The sequence below is a fragment of the Lepisma saccharinum genome, chromosome 19 (assembly GCF_977018435.1).
Source record: "Lepisma saccharinum chromosome 19, izLepSacc3.1, whole genome shotgun sequence".
Lineage (NCBI taxonomy): Eukaryota > Metazoa > Arthropoda > Insecta > Zygentoma > Lepismatidae > Lepisma > Lepisma saccharinum.
In genome coordinates this window covers 42,322,137-42,339,397 of record NC_139247.1, presented here as the reverse complement: position 1 = coordinate 42,339,397, position 17,261 = coordinate 42,322,137, and the positions used below count along the sequence as shown (strand labels likewise).

General features: G+C 38.6%; 1 protein-coding gene across 4 annotated transcripts in view; it reads left to right on the top strand.

Annotated features, from left to right (window-relative positions):
- Positions 1 to 17,261, top strand: part of Nup107 (nuclear pore complex protein Nup107) — a 57,362-nt gene that overhangs the window by 28,088 nt on the left and 12,013 nt on the right. For all 4 annotated transcript variants that reach the window (XM_083140811.1, XM_083140808.1, XM_083140810.1 and 1 more), the window contains exons 8-10: positions 4,318 to 4,517; positions 5,852 to 6,091; positions 16,560 to 16,827. In XM_083140811.1, coding sequence (XP_082996937.1) covers positions 4,318 to 4,517; positions 5,852 to 6,091; positions 16,560 to 16,827 — 708 coding nt within the window. The remainder of the gene's footprint in view (positions 1 to 4,317; positions 4,518 to 5,851; positions 6,092 to 16,559; positions 16,828 to 17,261) is intronic.

Below are 17,261 nucleotides of genomic sequence, written 5' to 3'. Positions count from 1 at the left end.
TTCCCCAGATCTAACATCTTAGGAGGACTTTTACCTTCAGAAACATTTGAAGGGAATGGTGCATGCACTAAAAGTCCCTGATATTGACCATCTGAGAGAAGGCATAGTTGCTGCTTGCGATGATGTTGCACCTGCTACATTGCCATATGTTCTATGTGAATGTGAGACGTCAACGAGTGTGCTCACAGAAATATTGACAACACTATAATGTGCATATATTGTAAGTGAAAGATATGTGTATAACGTTTTGCTGCCTAAAAATAAGTTGGAAAAACCTTCGCTGCTTCATTTCTCGTAAAATTCTAGCCTGATTTGATATTTCACATCACACCCTTTCCTTTGAAATTTTTGCGTTTAATTCAATATGGCGGTCAACAATATGCCGGACCTGCACTTGACACACAAGGCTAGGGACCTCCCTGTGCCTAACATATTTCTTTCATGACCAGGATAACTCCTTTACATTTTGTGGGGCGTGTTAAAGGACTTTTGACTCGTCATAGTTCATGTAATGAGGCTTTTATCAGTCACATAGTTACACATATTATTTTGTATCTTCTGATCCCATTGCAGTCCCAGAACGATTTTGTGATATGTTTTATAGTATGGCATGAGGGACCAAATATATTTTTTCCACGATTTTTGCTGATGACATGTTTTGAGATATTCAAGGTCAAAAGTCAAGGTCACGTGACAAAATTATATTTTTATCCAAGGTAGGCTGGAAAGCTTTTTCAATTCCCTGTACAATAAGCTTTCTTTGAGCTTCCTAGGCGAAATAGGGGCAGAGTTACAGCACATTTAGTATAGCTAAGTGGACTCAAAAATGGCAATTTGTGCTAACTTTGACCTTGAATAATTTAACAATTACAAGACAAAGGAAACCAAAAATTTTCATAGTTACTAAGTTCCATGTATAGTTTCAACTCCCCAAATTTCAAGAAAATCGGAGATGGTCAGGTGGGGGGCTGTGTTGATTTTGCATGGAATGACTCATGTATTCTTTCCCTTACCAGTGCCATCCTGGTGCATCTTAGTATCCTGTTGGTAGTGGTGTTCTTGACGAAGTACTTTAGTGTAGTGATGATCAGGATGACGTTCTTGTCTCTGGATCGAAGTGAGAAAGCTAAGCTTGAGAGTAGCTTCGCTTTCTTGATCCCTAAGTCCTCAAATTTGCGGAATTGTTTCCATAATTCAACTGTTCGATAGCCCGAGATAATCTTTTCATCAGAAATACTTTATTTCCATTTTTTAATTATGATTTTCAGAAATTGTTTGCACATAATCCATAAAATTGCAGTATAGTTATTAAGCGCTGCTAGGATAGCAAATTCCACTTTTTTTTAAAAAAAAAAATAATTAAAAAATTGAAATAACAATAACATGTTTACTTATCAATAAGCTACGTTATTCATTTGGTAAACAAAGAGAACAGAAAACAAAACCAAAAAATATTTCAATTTACAAAAACTCACTTTAAATGGATAGCTAACCTAAAATTACAAATAGTCTTATTAATTTGGATTCAACAAATTACGAAAACATGATATTTTCCCCATCTGTGGACTGAAATGTCCACAGAGATGAGTTCCACGTAGGGGACAAAATGTTTTCTTTTGTTGTATTACTCCCTGGAAATTCATTTGAGGTAAAAACAAATTTTCAGATGAGCTCCGTACATAATGTTTATAACTCGAATTGTATTACTGAATGGTTTGCACAATTCCTCGCCTTGAAGGGCTTGTCCACAGATTAGAAATGTGATCTCAACAAAGTTGGAACAATTGAACTTAATCCCAAAAATCTCACACAAAAAGCAATACAAACACCTCCAACTGTCTTTTGAAATCGTAATAACATCCATTTCCTTACGTGGAGTGAACAGGGTTGCAATCTGTGGATTTTTATAGGAACTGAGACATTATATTTTTACATTTTATTAACCTAATATCTTTTTAAAATTATTTTTTTGATATTCTTGGGAGGTTCTAAGGTGATTGTGAAATTAATAATAATATACGAGGAGAGAGTGAAAAATTTTGAGCCTCACAGGGAAGGGGAGTTTGAGGTACAGTTTCTCATTATGATATCTCTACATAATCTCTATAATCACCCACGATATCAATGCACTTATGCATTCTGTGCTGCAATTTGTTTACAGTCATCTGGTAGAATGATTTGTCCTGAGTCTCACACCACTGAATGACCGCCTTCGTCTGTGTGGAAGTGACGTCCTCGAAGTGAATTCTTCATAGCAGGGAAAAGATGGAAATCTGAAGGGGGCAGGTTGGGGGAATAAGGTAGATGGGGAAGTGTGGTGAAGCCACACTCGACCAAAGCAGCCTGTGCAGTGAGGCCTTTCCGACAGAGGTACCGAATCACAGCCCTGTTTGCCACTCTCTTCTCTGACACTTCATTCATTTTCAACCTTACAAAAAACAGAAGAAAACATGTGAATTTCATAAACGTTCACACAGAGTGTCCTAAAACTCAAACCTTACATCCTCCAAAATTTTAAATACCTACCATCACTCCTTCCATGTGAGGCTCAAAACTTTTCGATCTCCCCTCGTATTAAAACTTAACTTGTACATAAGGAAATGATGATAAAATAGTCCATATCCATAAATTTTGATTGCAGACAGTCCATGGAGGGCGAAATCTACATATTCTGAAGAGAGGAAAAATTATTTCTGAAAGAAATATACCAGGTATCCAAAAAAGTTCGTGCCGCTGGAACGAAAAGTGAAAGTCAAACGGCATGTGTCGGCAACCCTATCTGTATGACTTCAAAAGTTTACATTCCCGGCAACCGTCAGTCAGTGCAGAGTTGGGAGGCGTGTCGATCGCATAGACAGCAGGTCTGTAGGAACTATAATCCTGAAGGGAACATGTCAGTGTCAAAGGACGATTTACGGCCGTGTTTACTGTATGAGTTCAAATTTGGCAGCAATGCTGCAGCCACTGCTCGAAAGATATGCTCCGTGTTTGGAGAGGCATCAATGAGTGAGCGCACAGCGCGAGAGTGGTTCAGTCGCTTTGCATCGGGCGATGAGAGCCTCCAGGACAAACCTCGAGCCACTATCGACGAAGCCCTGCTGAAGGAGACGATCGAGCGCGATCCACAGCAAACGTGCAAAGAACTTGCACAAGGGTTTGGAGTGTCGGAGGAAACCATTCGATTGCATCTGCACAACCTCGGGAAAACTTGGAAGCTCAGTAAGTGGGTTCCTCACGTTTCGTCCAAGGAAAACAAACGTCAGCGGCTCACCATTTGCGCATCATTGCTGCCATGCCACAAGAAACCTCATTCCTGGACCAGATATTGACATGTGACGAGAAATGGGTGTTATACAGTAACCGCAAAAGAAAACATCATTGGTCATCCCCTGGTTCTGTTGCATTGCCTCCCAAAGAAAACATTCATCAACAGAAGGTTCTGCTCTGTGTTTGGTGGACCAGCGCTGGTGTTGTGCACTTTGAATTCCTAGAGCATGGCAAAACCTTCACATCCGAGGTGTACTTGTCCCAGTTGCAAAGGGTTGCAGCTGCACTGCGTCCGAAGCAGCCAGCACTAGTCAACAGGAAAGGAGTGATCCTTCTTCAAGACAATGCTAGATCTCATACGGCAAAAGCGACGAAGGAAGTAATCAACACACTCGGTTGGGAAATTTTACCTCATCCTCCTTACTCCCAGGACATTGCCCCATCCGACTTCACTTGTTTTTGGCCATGGATAACCATTTGCGTGAGCAACAGTTCCGAAACCGAGATGATGTCACGCAGGTCATAGGACAATTTTTTGCTTCTAGGGACCAAAACGTTTACAAACGCAGGATTTATAAGCTTTTATCTCATTGGGAACATGTAATTGAAGCTGAAGGAGCTTATTTTGCTGAATAAAACACATTTGCCAGAAATTACAGTGTCTTTATTTCTCACTGCAAGATACGGCATGAACTTTTTTGGATACCTGGTAGCTGATGAATCTTGCAACTACACCTTTTTTTTTAGAATGACCCACATTGATAAAGATTGCAGGCACATGCCAAATGAGGACTACCGGAACATTTATATCTTGTAAATTTATGTCTTGTGATTTTATCTCAACCCTTTTCTCATGAAAATTATGTTTCTTGAAACGTCAAGTGAATCTGCAAAATGAACCGCTACAAGGTACAATATAAATTTCTTTTAATACAAATGAAGGAAACATTGGTTACCCAATTTGTCTTTTTGGTTCATGACATTGTTAACTATCTGTAACAATAGATACAGCAGTGAATGTTGACTGGAGCTTCCATTTAATCCTTGCAGGAAGACGAAGCAAGATTGATGAAGAAGTTGTTTTCGTACATCCGGTGTGGGTCCCTGGTGGAAGCCCAACAGCTGTGCATCCATTGTGGGCAGCCATGGCGTGCAGCCACATTGGAAGGGTGGCGCTTGTATCATGATCCAAATTTGGATGCACGAGCTAATGGAGAACTGAAGAAACCTGTAGAAGGAAATCCCAATCGGTAATTACAATCTATGCGTCAGTTTTGATGCTGTAGCTATGTTGTGTGTCATATTTCTCACTTCTTAATCCTTCTCTACAATTTCAACTCTTTATCCCTCATTGCTTATGGGTCGTTCAAAAGTTACCGTTCAAAAAAAAAAAAAAAAAAAAAAAAACTTTCTTTTCGTTTCATGCTTTTTTTTCATTGTTTACTCCAGTTACATTTTAGGTACGTACAGTATTTTTTTACATATGTATTAATGCATTAGTAGGGGCATGCATATTACATTTTTGGTGAAAACACTAAATGTGAACTAACACATTGTAATTTTAATTTTTCATGGTTTTGAAAGGCATGAGGTGCATCATACAGCTGCATGACACAATATGATACGAAATGAACTCTTAAAACACAAAATTTTGGTTTTATTTACCTATGTGACACTTTTTGAAGTCTAAATTATCCTGCGAGTTATGCAAATCACAGAAAATTGATTAATTCTGCTGTGAATATTTAAGAATCAAAAATGGACTCCATTACACAGGAATAAACTTAATACTCCTGATAACTATGTAAATGTGCTGTTACAAGTGAAATACTAATTTTGTGTAATAAATATAGTTTTTAATTCAATTTTAGGTTTGTATTCACCATTTTAACATCGAAATGTCATTTTATTTACCGCTTTTGATCCCGAAATATGCCATTTTCATACCGAAATCTTGATCTTTTATTCACCATAAATATGCATTAGTTGGTTTGTTGATTTGGGGTTTTAAGCCCACTTTATGCACAGGAAGGCTAATTGGGACTGGACCTACAGTTTAAAGTGGGAACCAAACCACTATGTGCCTCAACCGGGTATCGAACCCGGGACCCCTTGATTACAAGCCAGCAAAGCTACCGCTGCACCATCGGGGAAGCCCAAATATGCATTACTAACTAAAAAAATTGATTTTCCTTTTTATATATAAATTTTAGTTTGGGCAAACTACAGATGGCAATTCCTGATAGGACAAAGAACAAAATAAGTTCATGTGAACATATGGTCGGAAATGCATGTGTTCCAAGATAGATTGCACCACCTGTCCTCATGCCAGGTGGCCTTCATAAGTGCACTAGGTACCTGCAAGGGAAAGGTAATTCATCTGATGGGCTATTTTTGTCAACGGACCAAAATTCATATTTCCAGTTGCTCAAAATGCTCATTTTAGGGAACTAGTGCTCTTATGAGGGATGCTGTGCAGCCTGTTTATTAGTTGTACTGTCACCCAGAAGTGAATGATTGTTTGAAAATGAAATTTTAATGACCAGTATAATACATAGAAAGAAAAATTGTTTTATCCTAACAGGGATATATGGAAGGTAGTGGCCTGGGGCCTAACAGAGGATGAACGTCTCTCCCTCTACACGCGTGCAACCTATGCTGCTCTCTGTGGAAACTTGAAGGTGTTGCAGCAAGCCTGTCAAACATGGCACGACATGTTATGGGCACATGTGAAGGTGATTGTGGACATCAAAGTTGAAACAGAAATTCGGAGAAACCCATTTCGTACTTATCAGCATCTTCCTCAAGCTTATTGGAATAACAAGTAAGTGCTCACTAAAATTTATATCAGCTTAACACAGTTCCAATAGTGATATATCAGGGGTTTCATCAAAAGTGCAGAGCTAATGATGGATTCGAACCAAAACAGAAAAACACCCCTCCTACAAAACTTTATAATGGAAACACTATATCCTGTGCCTTGAGGAATATGTTCCAAAATGTAAGTTGAACATTGTCTGAAGACAAGCACATTTCTTCTGGCGGGAAGATCTATTTGGTACATCTTCTCCACAAGTCATGATTATCAAGGGACATTCCTCCAAGAAATGTCATAAAACTTCTTAACAAATGCAGTCATTAAAAGTAAAATGCTCCCATGTGCTTTGCACCATGCCATGAATGCATATAGGAGGTGTGGAGTTAGGGCCCCACACTTTCTTGATTACGGCGTAGGGTGGGGGGGTGATATGATCAGCATCATGCACCTGGTCGCCTTTTCCCCCCAGAGTTTCCTCCAGGTACCCACTTTATACGATGCTGGGTGGGTGCTGGAGCCATTTGAAAAGGTGGAAAAAATCCCGGGTCTCTTGCATGGTAGTCAAGATGCCGTAACGACTGAGCTACCATAGCTATATGCAATCATTACAGGGTTGGAAAATGATCAGTAGAAGTCGGTTGTTGTTTTTTTAAAATGGTTAGTGTTTTGAGGTTTACGTAAATGCAATTTGTGATTTTTTTTTCCGACTAAAGTTGACATACTTTTTACTATTTTTTGTACAAGTGATGAAAGCATCTTGAGTATTGGCTTTCTTCAGTTGCTGAAGTGAGGGTCAAGTTGTTTCATACTATGTTATTTTATATTGTGTATGTGAGATCAAGGTATACCTTATTAGTATCACGCAGAGCAGCTCATGTTCACTACGGTCAACATTGTGATTAACAGTATGCTACTAAAGACAATTAGTGAAGGAAGAAATTTGCTACATAATTACATTTTACTGTAACTATTGAAGTGATGAGTCTGAATGGCACAAAGTCATTAAAGTGTCCAATCTTATAAGCAGTGAGCTGCTTAAGAGGGAAATTTGACTGGGCTTGGTGTCATTCACCTCACATTGAATTCGCATGTTTCATGAACCTAAGTTCGAACTCAATTAGCATTGATGTAATTGATATAATGAAGTGGATTTCCCATGTTTGAGTATCAGCTGAAATCAGTTATATTGGAATTGACAGGTACTTATTTCATGCCTTGGAAACCTTAATAAAAGAGATCATATAATTATTTTTTTTAATACAATACAGTAGTATGTAATAATTTAAGTGAGAAATGCATGCTTGACCAGAACTGAAACCCTTTTCTCAGGCACCTTAGGTGAACATACATTCCTTTAAATTTCTGTCTAGTACATCATCCATGTTTGCCAAAACATAAGGTAGTTGTTGGTACAGGGTGTTGACTTGTTCTGGCTGTCAGACCAAAGTGGCAGGAGACATGCAACCTGTTTTGCTTGGTGTGCAATATCCCTAAGGCACCACTTAACAGTTATGGGCTCTAAACTCCTGTTTTCAAAACACTTCCAAATCTCTCCCATTTCAATCCTGTCTCATATATAAGGAACTGCTTGAGTATCAGTCAAAGGTTTATTGATTTAAATCACTTCAAATAAATCATTTATTGAATAATGTACATATGGATTTTGTAAATATCAAAATCACTTTTGGTGAAAGTACTTTAATCTTGTAATCATTTAATGGTATTTGTTAAGCTTTAATAAAGGAAACAAAACATATGCTGAAGCTCATAGGAAAGGAAATGTGATATGTAAACAGTAAACACACTTAAAGGGAAGAGGGACAATTTCACACCAGTTGTGCATTTATTGCAATATCGTCCGAATGGGCAGTGCTACTGAGGGAAAAAGCAGGCGTTCAATAGAGTATGAATTTCTCCATATGTTGCAAGTGGAAGTGTTTTTTTAAAGTTGATTATTAAGGTAGATATGATATTTGAAAAATATGATGAATATAAATTTTCAGAAACCCATGTATTCCTTGTGGGGAATCAACTTCAACTTAAAGTTACTGCTAATCAAATGGAAGTTTCGACATTTCCGTCTGTCAATTACTACTTCAGCCTGTCCTTTTTTCCCTTGATATATTTTTCTATGCCATCGGAAGTTTGATATTCCCAAGAGAACAAATAAAATAATACTTCCATAAGAGCAATGTATTTCTCCTTGCCTCCTACGGCCATCCTGGCAGTGTTGCCAAACCTGATGCACATAAAAGAGCTAAATTTCATCGTAAACGGAGTAAAAACTTTCAAGGAGCTAGATTTACGAAACTGGATAAAGTGCCTTCTGGGGTAATTTTAGGTGTCAAATGAGTGGAGGTGTGGGTGGGGACAGGGGGTCGCTGTTAATACTGTTAGCTTTAAAGTGATGGCAATTTATTCTTACTTTTCACCGTCTAGATCCGGCGGCATCACCCATCTCAATAATCCAGCAATGGTCATATGAAATCGAAAATAAAGTATTCCCAGATAAGAATATTACGTCCTCATCATGTCAGCCAAGGTGCTATATAGAAAAAGTAGCTGGGGATGTAAGATGGGGTGGGGTGACGCAGCCAGTATAACAATATCACATCACATGCAAAATGTATACTTATGACAGAAGTTGTCTATGTAAACAGGAGTCGGTGATGGCATCATACTGGGGCAGGGGGCGGGTGCCATAGTTCATAGCCAAACGAGTGCAAGAAAGAGCCAGGTCTGGCTCCAAAAGAGCGAAGCTGGCAACAGTGATCGCCAGCTGCCGAAGAGAGAAGAACCTAGGGGAAATTGTCTCTCTCTCTCTCTTAAATTTCTCTTGATTTAAAATTCAATAACTTATAGTAAAAAATAGCGAACATTTGGTGTAGAAATACAGCATGCTTCAAAATGATTTGAACGATAAGAAACCGTTCCAGGAGCGATAAAACTTTATCAACAATTAAAGTTCTATGAAAATACTTTCAACTATATCCTCGAGTTTTGTTTGCAACATTCGTAGTAGTTCCAAATTTCTTCACTAGGTGGCAGGGTGATAAGTTCCAAAATGGCTGTCTGTGGTGCAGAGAAAGCTTTTTGCATCCTACAGTTTCACGTTTGTCGGTCTGTTGTTAGTGTTCAGCGTAAGTTTCATACAAAATTTCGTAAAGAACCACCATCCAAGAACTCCATACGTAAGTTGGTATGATAAATTCAAGACAACGGAATGCATTTGCAAAGGAAAATCGTCCGGTAGACAGTCCACGTCCGAGGCAGATGTCGAGAGAGTTCGAGCTAGTTTTCAACGTAGCCCCCAAAAGTCTACAAGGAAAGTGAGTCAAGAGTTAAGAATGCCTCAAGAAACTGTTTGGCGCGTAGTGCGTAAGCGTTTAAAGATGTAGCCCTATTGAGTGCAGTTGTTACAACATTTAACACCTAATGATCACACGACCCGCAAAAATTTTTATGAGTCATTTCTAGTTATGCAGTGGTGACGATGATTTTATTGACAAACTTTGTTTCAGTGATGAGGCTACGTTCCATGTGACAGGAAGAGTGAACAAGAAAAATGTTCGCATCTGGCGGACTGAGAATCAGCATCAAATCGTTGAAGTTGTGCGTGATTCACCGAAGACTAATGTGTTTTGCGCCATTTCATCAACCAAAGTGTACGGTCCATACTTCACAAGGAAACTGTGACTGGACAAACCTTCCTACACATGCTTACTGCATGGCTTATGCCGCAGCTTGAAAGTGACAGTGCAAACTTCATCTATCAACTGGATGGAGCCCTATGCCACTTTCATGGCCATGTTCGAAATTACCTTAATAACAGACTGCCAGACTGGGCGATCTACTCAAAATGATCAACAGTTACTACGTTGGCCACCAAGATCCCCGGATTTAATCCCCTGTGATTTTTTTCTGTGGGGACATCTAAAAGACATTGTGTACAAACCTCCTCTACGCGCAGATGTCAATGAACTGAAAGAGCGCATTACTGCTGCAGTGCAAACTGTTGATGCGGACATGTTGAAACGGGTCTGGGCGGAATTTTATTACCGAATTGATGTATGCAGGGTAACAAAGGGGGCTCACATAGAACATTTGTGAGATACTGTGTTCAAAATTTTATCAAAAAAACTTGGACAGTTTTAGGAATTACACGTAAAATTTAAAGCAATTTGGACGAAAAATAAAAAAAATATAAGAAGTTGTAATCGTTTACATCATTTCGAAGCAGCCTGTATATACAAAATACTCATGTTAAACCGTAAGTAGTGTCATTATCATGAAACTCTAAATAAACATGACAGCTGATATTTTGCAAACTATCATTAAAAGAATTGTCAAAATTCAGCTACAAAGACTTTAAAAAATATTTTAAGTTACAAATTATTGAGTATATCCAGAATGTTTTATTTTCACTGGAAGAAAAGTTATTGAAATTATTATAGTTTCATTAACACACTCAACAATCATCTCTAGTAGGTTCATATACTATGAGTGTAGTACCAAAAAAGTGTTTATTTACATATATTTTTTTATTTGCTTTAATCAAACTGTTCAAATATTTTACAGGGCTGTTTACTAGAAAAAGCCTTTCCATAAAAAAAATCTACATTTATGTTGCCAAAAACCATACAAACAGTTTTTAGTTGTTTTTTTTAATTATTTAAATCAAAAAATCATCATGTTATCCACCCTGGACTACCAGTGTAAGCTTCCTGAAGATATTTGCAATTTCAGAAAAACAATTTTTTATACCATTTCTATTTGAATGCTTAGAATTTACACTATGTTTCCATAAAATAATTACGTGTATATACATACACCTAGGGCTGAGTTGATACTGATGCTGATGTATGTGTTGGAATTTATTTAGCTATACTACTCAATACTGTTTGACATTTTGGTCTTTCACGTGACTACAAAAATTCTGCCCTGCACTTTTGTGAAATATAATTATCTAGAAATTATGCAAAATTCCAACTTTCTTATTATTTTGCAATGGGTTTGTCCAAAAACTTCCTATTGTAATTACATAATATGTATTTTAATTTTCCGGTGTGATTCTTGAATATTTTAAATCAAAAGTTGTGATACATTGAGGCGTGTAATTTGAATGGAATATTTACATACTAATATTAATCAATATTTCGGTAAATTTTTATTTATTACAATTTTCAAGCATTTTTATTGGTATTGGTGGGAATCAAGAAGAGTGTATAATCATTGGCATGGGTATCTGTTCAAGGTGGTATTGGTTCAGCCCTAGTGCTAAACAATTATACACTATGTTGCCATTCGTCACCGGACACCCCTCAAAAAGTGCTTGGGATCGTCTGTACACATCATACAACCTATAAAAGGCATTGCCGGTTGAGAATACACTCATACCAGCTACAGCAGTCAATATGGACAGACGATGCGAACTGAGTGAGGCAGAACGAGGTATGATCATTGGAGCCCACAGGTTTGGGCATTCGACCCATGACATTTCCAACAAATCTCAGATACCCCGGTCGACAGTGAGTGATGTTATCGTGAAGTGGAAGCGAGAGGAGGTCATGACATGCCGACCCAGACCCAATAAACCGAAAATATTAACAGATCATGACCGTAGATGCTTGAAACATGTGTTAAAGTCAAACCGGAAGGTGTCGTTACAGATGGTTGCAGAGGAGTTTCGATTGGCTTCCAGTAGTGCTTCAAGTGATCGTACTGTCTGCCGGGAGATCGTCGCACTTGGTTTTCATGGTCGCGCAGCAGTTCACAAGCTGCATATCAAAGCCCGCAGTGTGGCCCGTCGGTTGCAGTGGTGCAAGGAACGCCGCCATTGGACTCTCGAACAATGGAAATCACTCCTATGGAGTGATGACTCGCGCTACCAGATGTGGCGGTCTGATGGACATGTGTGGGTGTGGAGCATGCCCAGTGAACGCTGTTTACAGAACTGTATTGTACCCACAGTGATATTTGGTGGAGGTGGCATCATGGTGTGGCCCTGCTTCTCGTGGTATGGTCTTTGCCCTCTTGTTTTAGTTCGGGAAAATATGAATGCCGATGCGTACCAAAAGGTTCTGGACAATTCTGGGCTACCGACATTGTGGGAACAATTCGGTATTGGCCCATACCTGTTTCAGCACGACAATGCTCCATGTCATAAGGCAGGCATTATTAACACGTGGTTCGAGGACATGGGTGTGCAAAAACTTGATTGGCCAGCCCAAAGTCCAGATATCAACCCCATTGAACACCTTTGGGACAAGTTGGAGTGCCGCTTGAGGGCCAGGCCATGCTGCCCAAAAAACACCACTGAGCTGTTTGCCGCTTTGCAGGAGGAATGGGGCAAGATTCCCATCGACACGTATCGCAAATTGGTGGAAAGTCTTCTTCGAAGGGTTGCGGACATCATTGTGGCTAAAGGTGGCCCTACATGATACTTATGTGGTGCTGCGACCAGATTAACGTTCTGGTATGGGATGTCCGGTGACGAATGGCAACATAGTGTATACTTCAATTACAGAGTGGGTACTCACTCTAGGAATTCTGGAAATTAAACTTTGGCTCCGGGAATTCTGATTGAATTTTTCTCAATAGACAGGAAAAATTGCAACTTTTATTAATCCAAATCCCATTGAATTTATACACATTTATAAATACTCTAAGGCACGTTTTTCACAGATTAGCTTTTATTTTTATTGACTAAGGAAAAGAAAGCTGCATGGTCTATCTGACAGACGGACGATTATTTTGAAGTTGCTAAGTTAAATTTGAGTTTGAAATTCTTGTACAATTAACAAATTTTTCACAGATTGGTATATTCCGTAACATTTGTGACTTGTGTTGTAGTATTTCGAGTCATTATAAAATGCAAATGTAAACTTGGCCCCTTAAATTAAATATTTTAAATATATAGATTCTTTAATTGTATTAAATTAGAATGTTTGGATGTACAGTGAAATCGCATAGTACATTTTTTTCTGGTGGTCCCTGCCAATTCCCATAAGGCCGTGTACTATTTCAGTTATATGATTTTCAGATATACGATTTTTCCAGTTATACGTTCAACGAGTCCAGTCCCAACAAGGAAAATAGTTCAGTTATACGTTTTTAACTGGGCTTGCTGGAAAGAATGCTGCTCGTGGAGTTCAAGATTTCCGTGATGATAACATCTTCACTTGGAATTTTATTTATGTCCCTTGCATTGGAGGACATGTGCAATGCACCCTTGAACCAGATTGGCCTGTGCTAAATAATCCTACATTTGTTCTTTGCATTGCAGTGGGCAAGTCGTATCTGCCTAAAGCAGATCGGAAAGTGATATATTTCAAGCTGTCAGACAAGCAAGTCACTGGCGCTACACTTCCCATCCTGTCCTAAACATTGCAAACAAGCCGAAAAAAGGAGGGGAAGTCAAGAGCGGCCTGCAGGTGTGGGGGGGAGTTCATCTATTTCTTATTATCATATTTAAAGATAATACGGTTGTTGAAAACACAAGTTTCAGAACTCTTTTTGTTGTGCGAAAAGAAATCTCAGATAAACGAATTATTGAACACTGTTGCTTATTTTTAACGTGTGAATGGTTCTGAAGAAAACCAGTGATCATACTAAGCGCTATTTGAAAAGAAAAAAAAAGATATGCTCATAGAGTAGTCTTTTGTTGTGCTTCCCTTAAAATTTGGTGCATCCAGTGTCTGGGGCCGACGCTTGAAGAAAAATTCCTTAATTACGCAAAATTCCAGATTGGCATAACTACACTTGCAAAGGTGCCGGCTTCAATACAGGCACGCGAGGCTCCATCCGTTTAAGGTTTTAAGTCCATTTTATACACCGAAGGCTAATCGGTACTGGACCTACAGTTTAAAGTGGGATCCGAACCACTGTGTGCCTCTTAACCTGGAACCCCTTGATTACAAGAGGACGACATTACCATAACGGCATTGGGGAGGCAAAAAAAGTGTACATAAGCTCCCCCCCCTCAAAAATCCTGGGCACGCTACTACTGTCTCTAGTGTTCAAAAGGATTAACCTTGTTTTATCTGCAAGATAAGGTTTACGGTTTTGTTTGTATCAGAAGGCAAGACAAGAACGAGAAATTACATCCTTTATTTTGGATGAGTCATTGCTGTCAGAAACAATATTGGCAAGGGAGGGACTGATTTCAAAGTCTGGCGCCGGTAGCAGCCTTCCTCCAGACAGACTGGCACCAACGCACAGGTGGCAGAATAGAAGGTCTTGCGCATTTTAAAGATAAAGCACTTGTTGAAGACAAGCTGGACTAAGTCATTTTTCTCTTTTTTTTTTTTAGTCGGCAGCGTGCTTATTCTCGAACCAAGTTTCAGAAAGAAAGCGGAAAGGAATATTGTATTGCAAGGGACACACGAGCAATATTTCCTATGCAGATAGCTGCATTAAAAATAAGGCTAGTTCATGAAATTATTGCATAGCCCTGCACAGTAGTTGCAGATGATCTCATGTGAGAGCAGATTATTTACTTTTTTTCACTCGTTCCTAAACCAATATCAGATAACTGCAGTTGGCAAATTCTTCTTACTTCTTCCCGGCAAATAAGAAGCAAGGACATTTTTCCAAGCAAGTCCCCTCCTCCCTCCCTTTCCCTTACACGAAGGATTACGCAAAAACGTCTGCAAAAAAGTGTGAATACTGATTGCGTCTAGTTCTCAATTGTCCACATACGTTTTTGTGGAGGGAGGGACAACAAAGAAACATGAGTCACACTTTTAGAATGTGTTTAAACCGTAGAAAAAGCAGCATTTAGTGACTATCATTTTGGCAATAGTGCGCTTGTTCCCCGAAGGTAAGGCAAGTGTTCTAGGGCACATGGCAATGAATGAGAATGCTGCAAAACCAAGGAAGAGTGGAGGAAGAGGTCGCTTGGCTTACGGAACAGCCTTCTGGCAATTTTGTCGTCAGCAGGGCTTGGAAAACGTAAAAACTAGAAAAAGGGTTACGGTCAACATAAGATCGAGATAACCGTCCTAATGTTCAACATGTTGTTTTTTTGCCCGGAATTGGCTGACTGATTAAGCGGGTAAACCTTGCTTGCACCCCTTCCACCCCTCGGTGCCTTCACTGTCTATTTCTCATGATTTTGTGAATTTCCAGTAACGATTTAGAACAGATCAGTGCAACACAGCAAACTTTGATGTATATGTCGTACTCCTTTTCTTTTTTTATGTACTTCATTTTATCATTTTTATTACCTTTCAATAATATGTTTTTCTCAGTTATATGTTTTTTCCCTTCTGTCCCCCATAAAACGTGTAACTGAGATTTCACTGTATTAGTATCACACAGACCCTTTATATTGTTATACATGTGTGTGTGTGTGTATATGTATGTGGGTGGTGAGATGCAGTAATGCATAACGTTGAAATAGAGAGAACATCTGCTTTTATATCCTTGAATTTTTGAAAACTGGTAATTATACTTGAATTTCATCATGGTCCTGCAGTGGCCACCCTGAATTAGTTAAATACAGTTGAACCTACGTTATACATATGTCAAGGTGTAGAGTAAATAATACGTATAACAGAGAATTACTTACAAATCAGATGTAGATACCATGTCATATCATTATTAAAATTCTGTAATTGTATCTATTTATAGGAACAAGATACACGTAATACAGGTTATTTCTGGTACATAGTGGTAAATAAACGAATCTAAAAGTTAGATTCTTAAGTACTTTTTATGTGCATTAGCGTCCACTTCGAGTGTAAATTTTACTTTCTGGTCAAGTGTGTAACATTTCCTCCTCCTGCTGACCAGTAGCTGCTGAAAATGTTCACTGAAGGAACCGCCGTTCTGTTTTCATTATGGAACACTGCAAACGTCTGCTATCAGCATCTTTTTAATGTATGTGCTTTTGTATCATGATTACGTAAAAAAAATGCCTCATGGTCTGAATAACTGCAGCAAATCTTACTCCTATGATTTCATGCCGCCTCTCCTTTCTTTCTCTGTGACCGCCACACTGCACTCTTCTTTCTTGCAACTTGAGACCGACCACAGCCATACTCTCCTATTTTGTTTCATATTTGAAAATTGCCTTGTGTTTTTGTAACCACAACAAATGTATATTTTTTTAGCTTCGTTACCTATAAATCAACTCTATTTTAAGAAAATTAGTACGTATAACACCGAATTGCGTATAAATGAATTATGTACAAATAAGGTTTAAGTTACACGTTTTTAAATTATATTTTGCCAGGATCTACAGTAATTTACGTATAAGACAGGATTACACAGAACCGAGTTACGTACAAAGCAGTCTCAACTGTATTGATATTGGAATGGGTTGAAAAGATTATTGGCGAGTACATCAGAATCGAAATTTCCTGTCATCACGTAACTGTAAAGTAGAAGAGGAATCTCACCACTAAATTTTAGTATATTTTTTTTTGTGTGCACATGTATTAAAAAAATTCATTACTCTTCCTCATGCAAGGATTTCCCTTGAGCAAGTGTTTGTGGACCTTGCTGCTTCAAAGGATGTGCGGATTCAGGACGAAGCCAATATACCGTACCACATTGTCCAGAAGTTCTTGATACTGGATGACATAGGCATGCTGATGGATGAAATCAAGCATTGGTTGGGGCCCAGCCCATCCTCCCATCTATTAAGGTTTCTGGCCCACCTTGTTCTTTTCTTTCGCCAGATTGGGAAGCTGGAGAAGGAAGACATCGGTGATGCTGTGTTGGAGGCATACGTAAAGGTAAATTTATTTCTTCGGGGTTGTGTCAAGTTGAAGCTATTCAGGCTGTCACTATCAATTTTTTCACATATTTGCAAATATTAATTTGCTGCAGAAAAGATAGAAAAATGCAAGGTGTTCGGTTGCCATGGTGCTTGAAAATTTTCACCTGGTGCCTGAATTTTCAAATTCAGTTTTAAAAGTGCATTTTTTTTAATATTTCAAGTTTGCTTATGGAAATTTTCCCTTTTTTAAGTAATGAATACAGTATGTGTTTCTTAATGCTTGTATGTTTTCTGTATTACATGGATCATTATATCAGAGTAATAAACATGCCATTATATTTTTTCACTGTGGGTAGCCGAATTTTTAAATCTGCAGCGATACGGGAGAGTTGGCCAAATATTAGAATATATTGCATAGTTACCAGTTCAAACTTCTTTAGGAAGGTCACT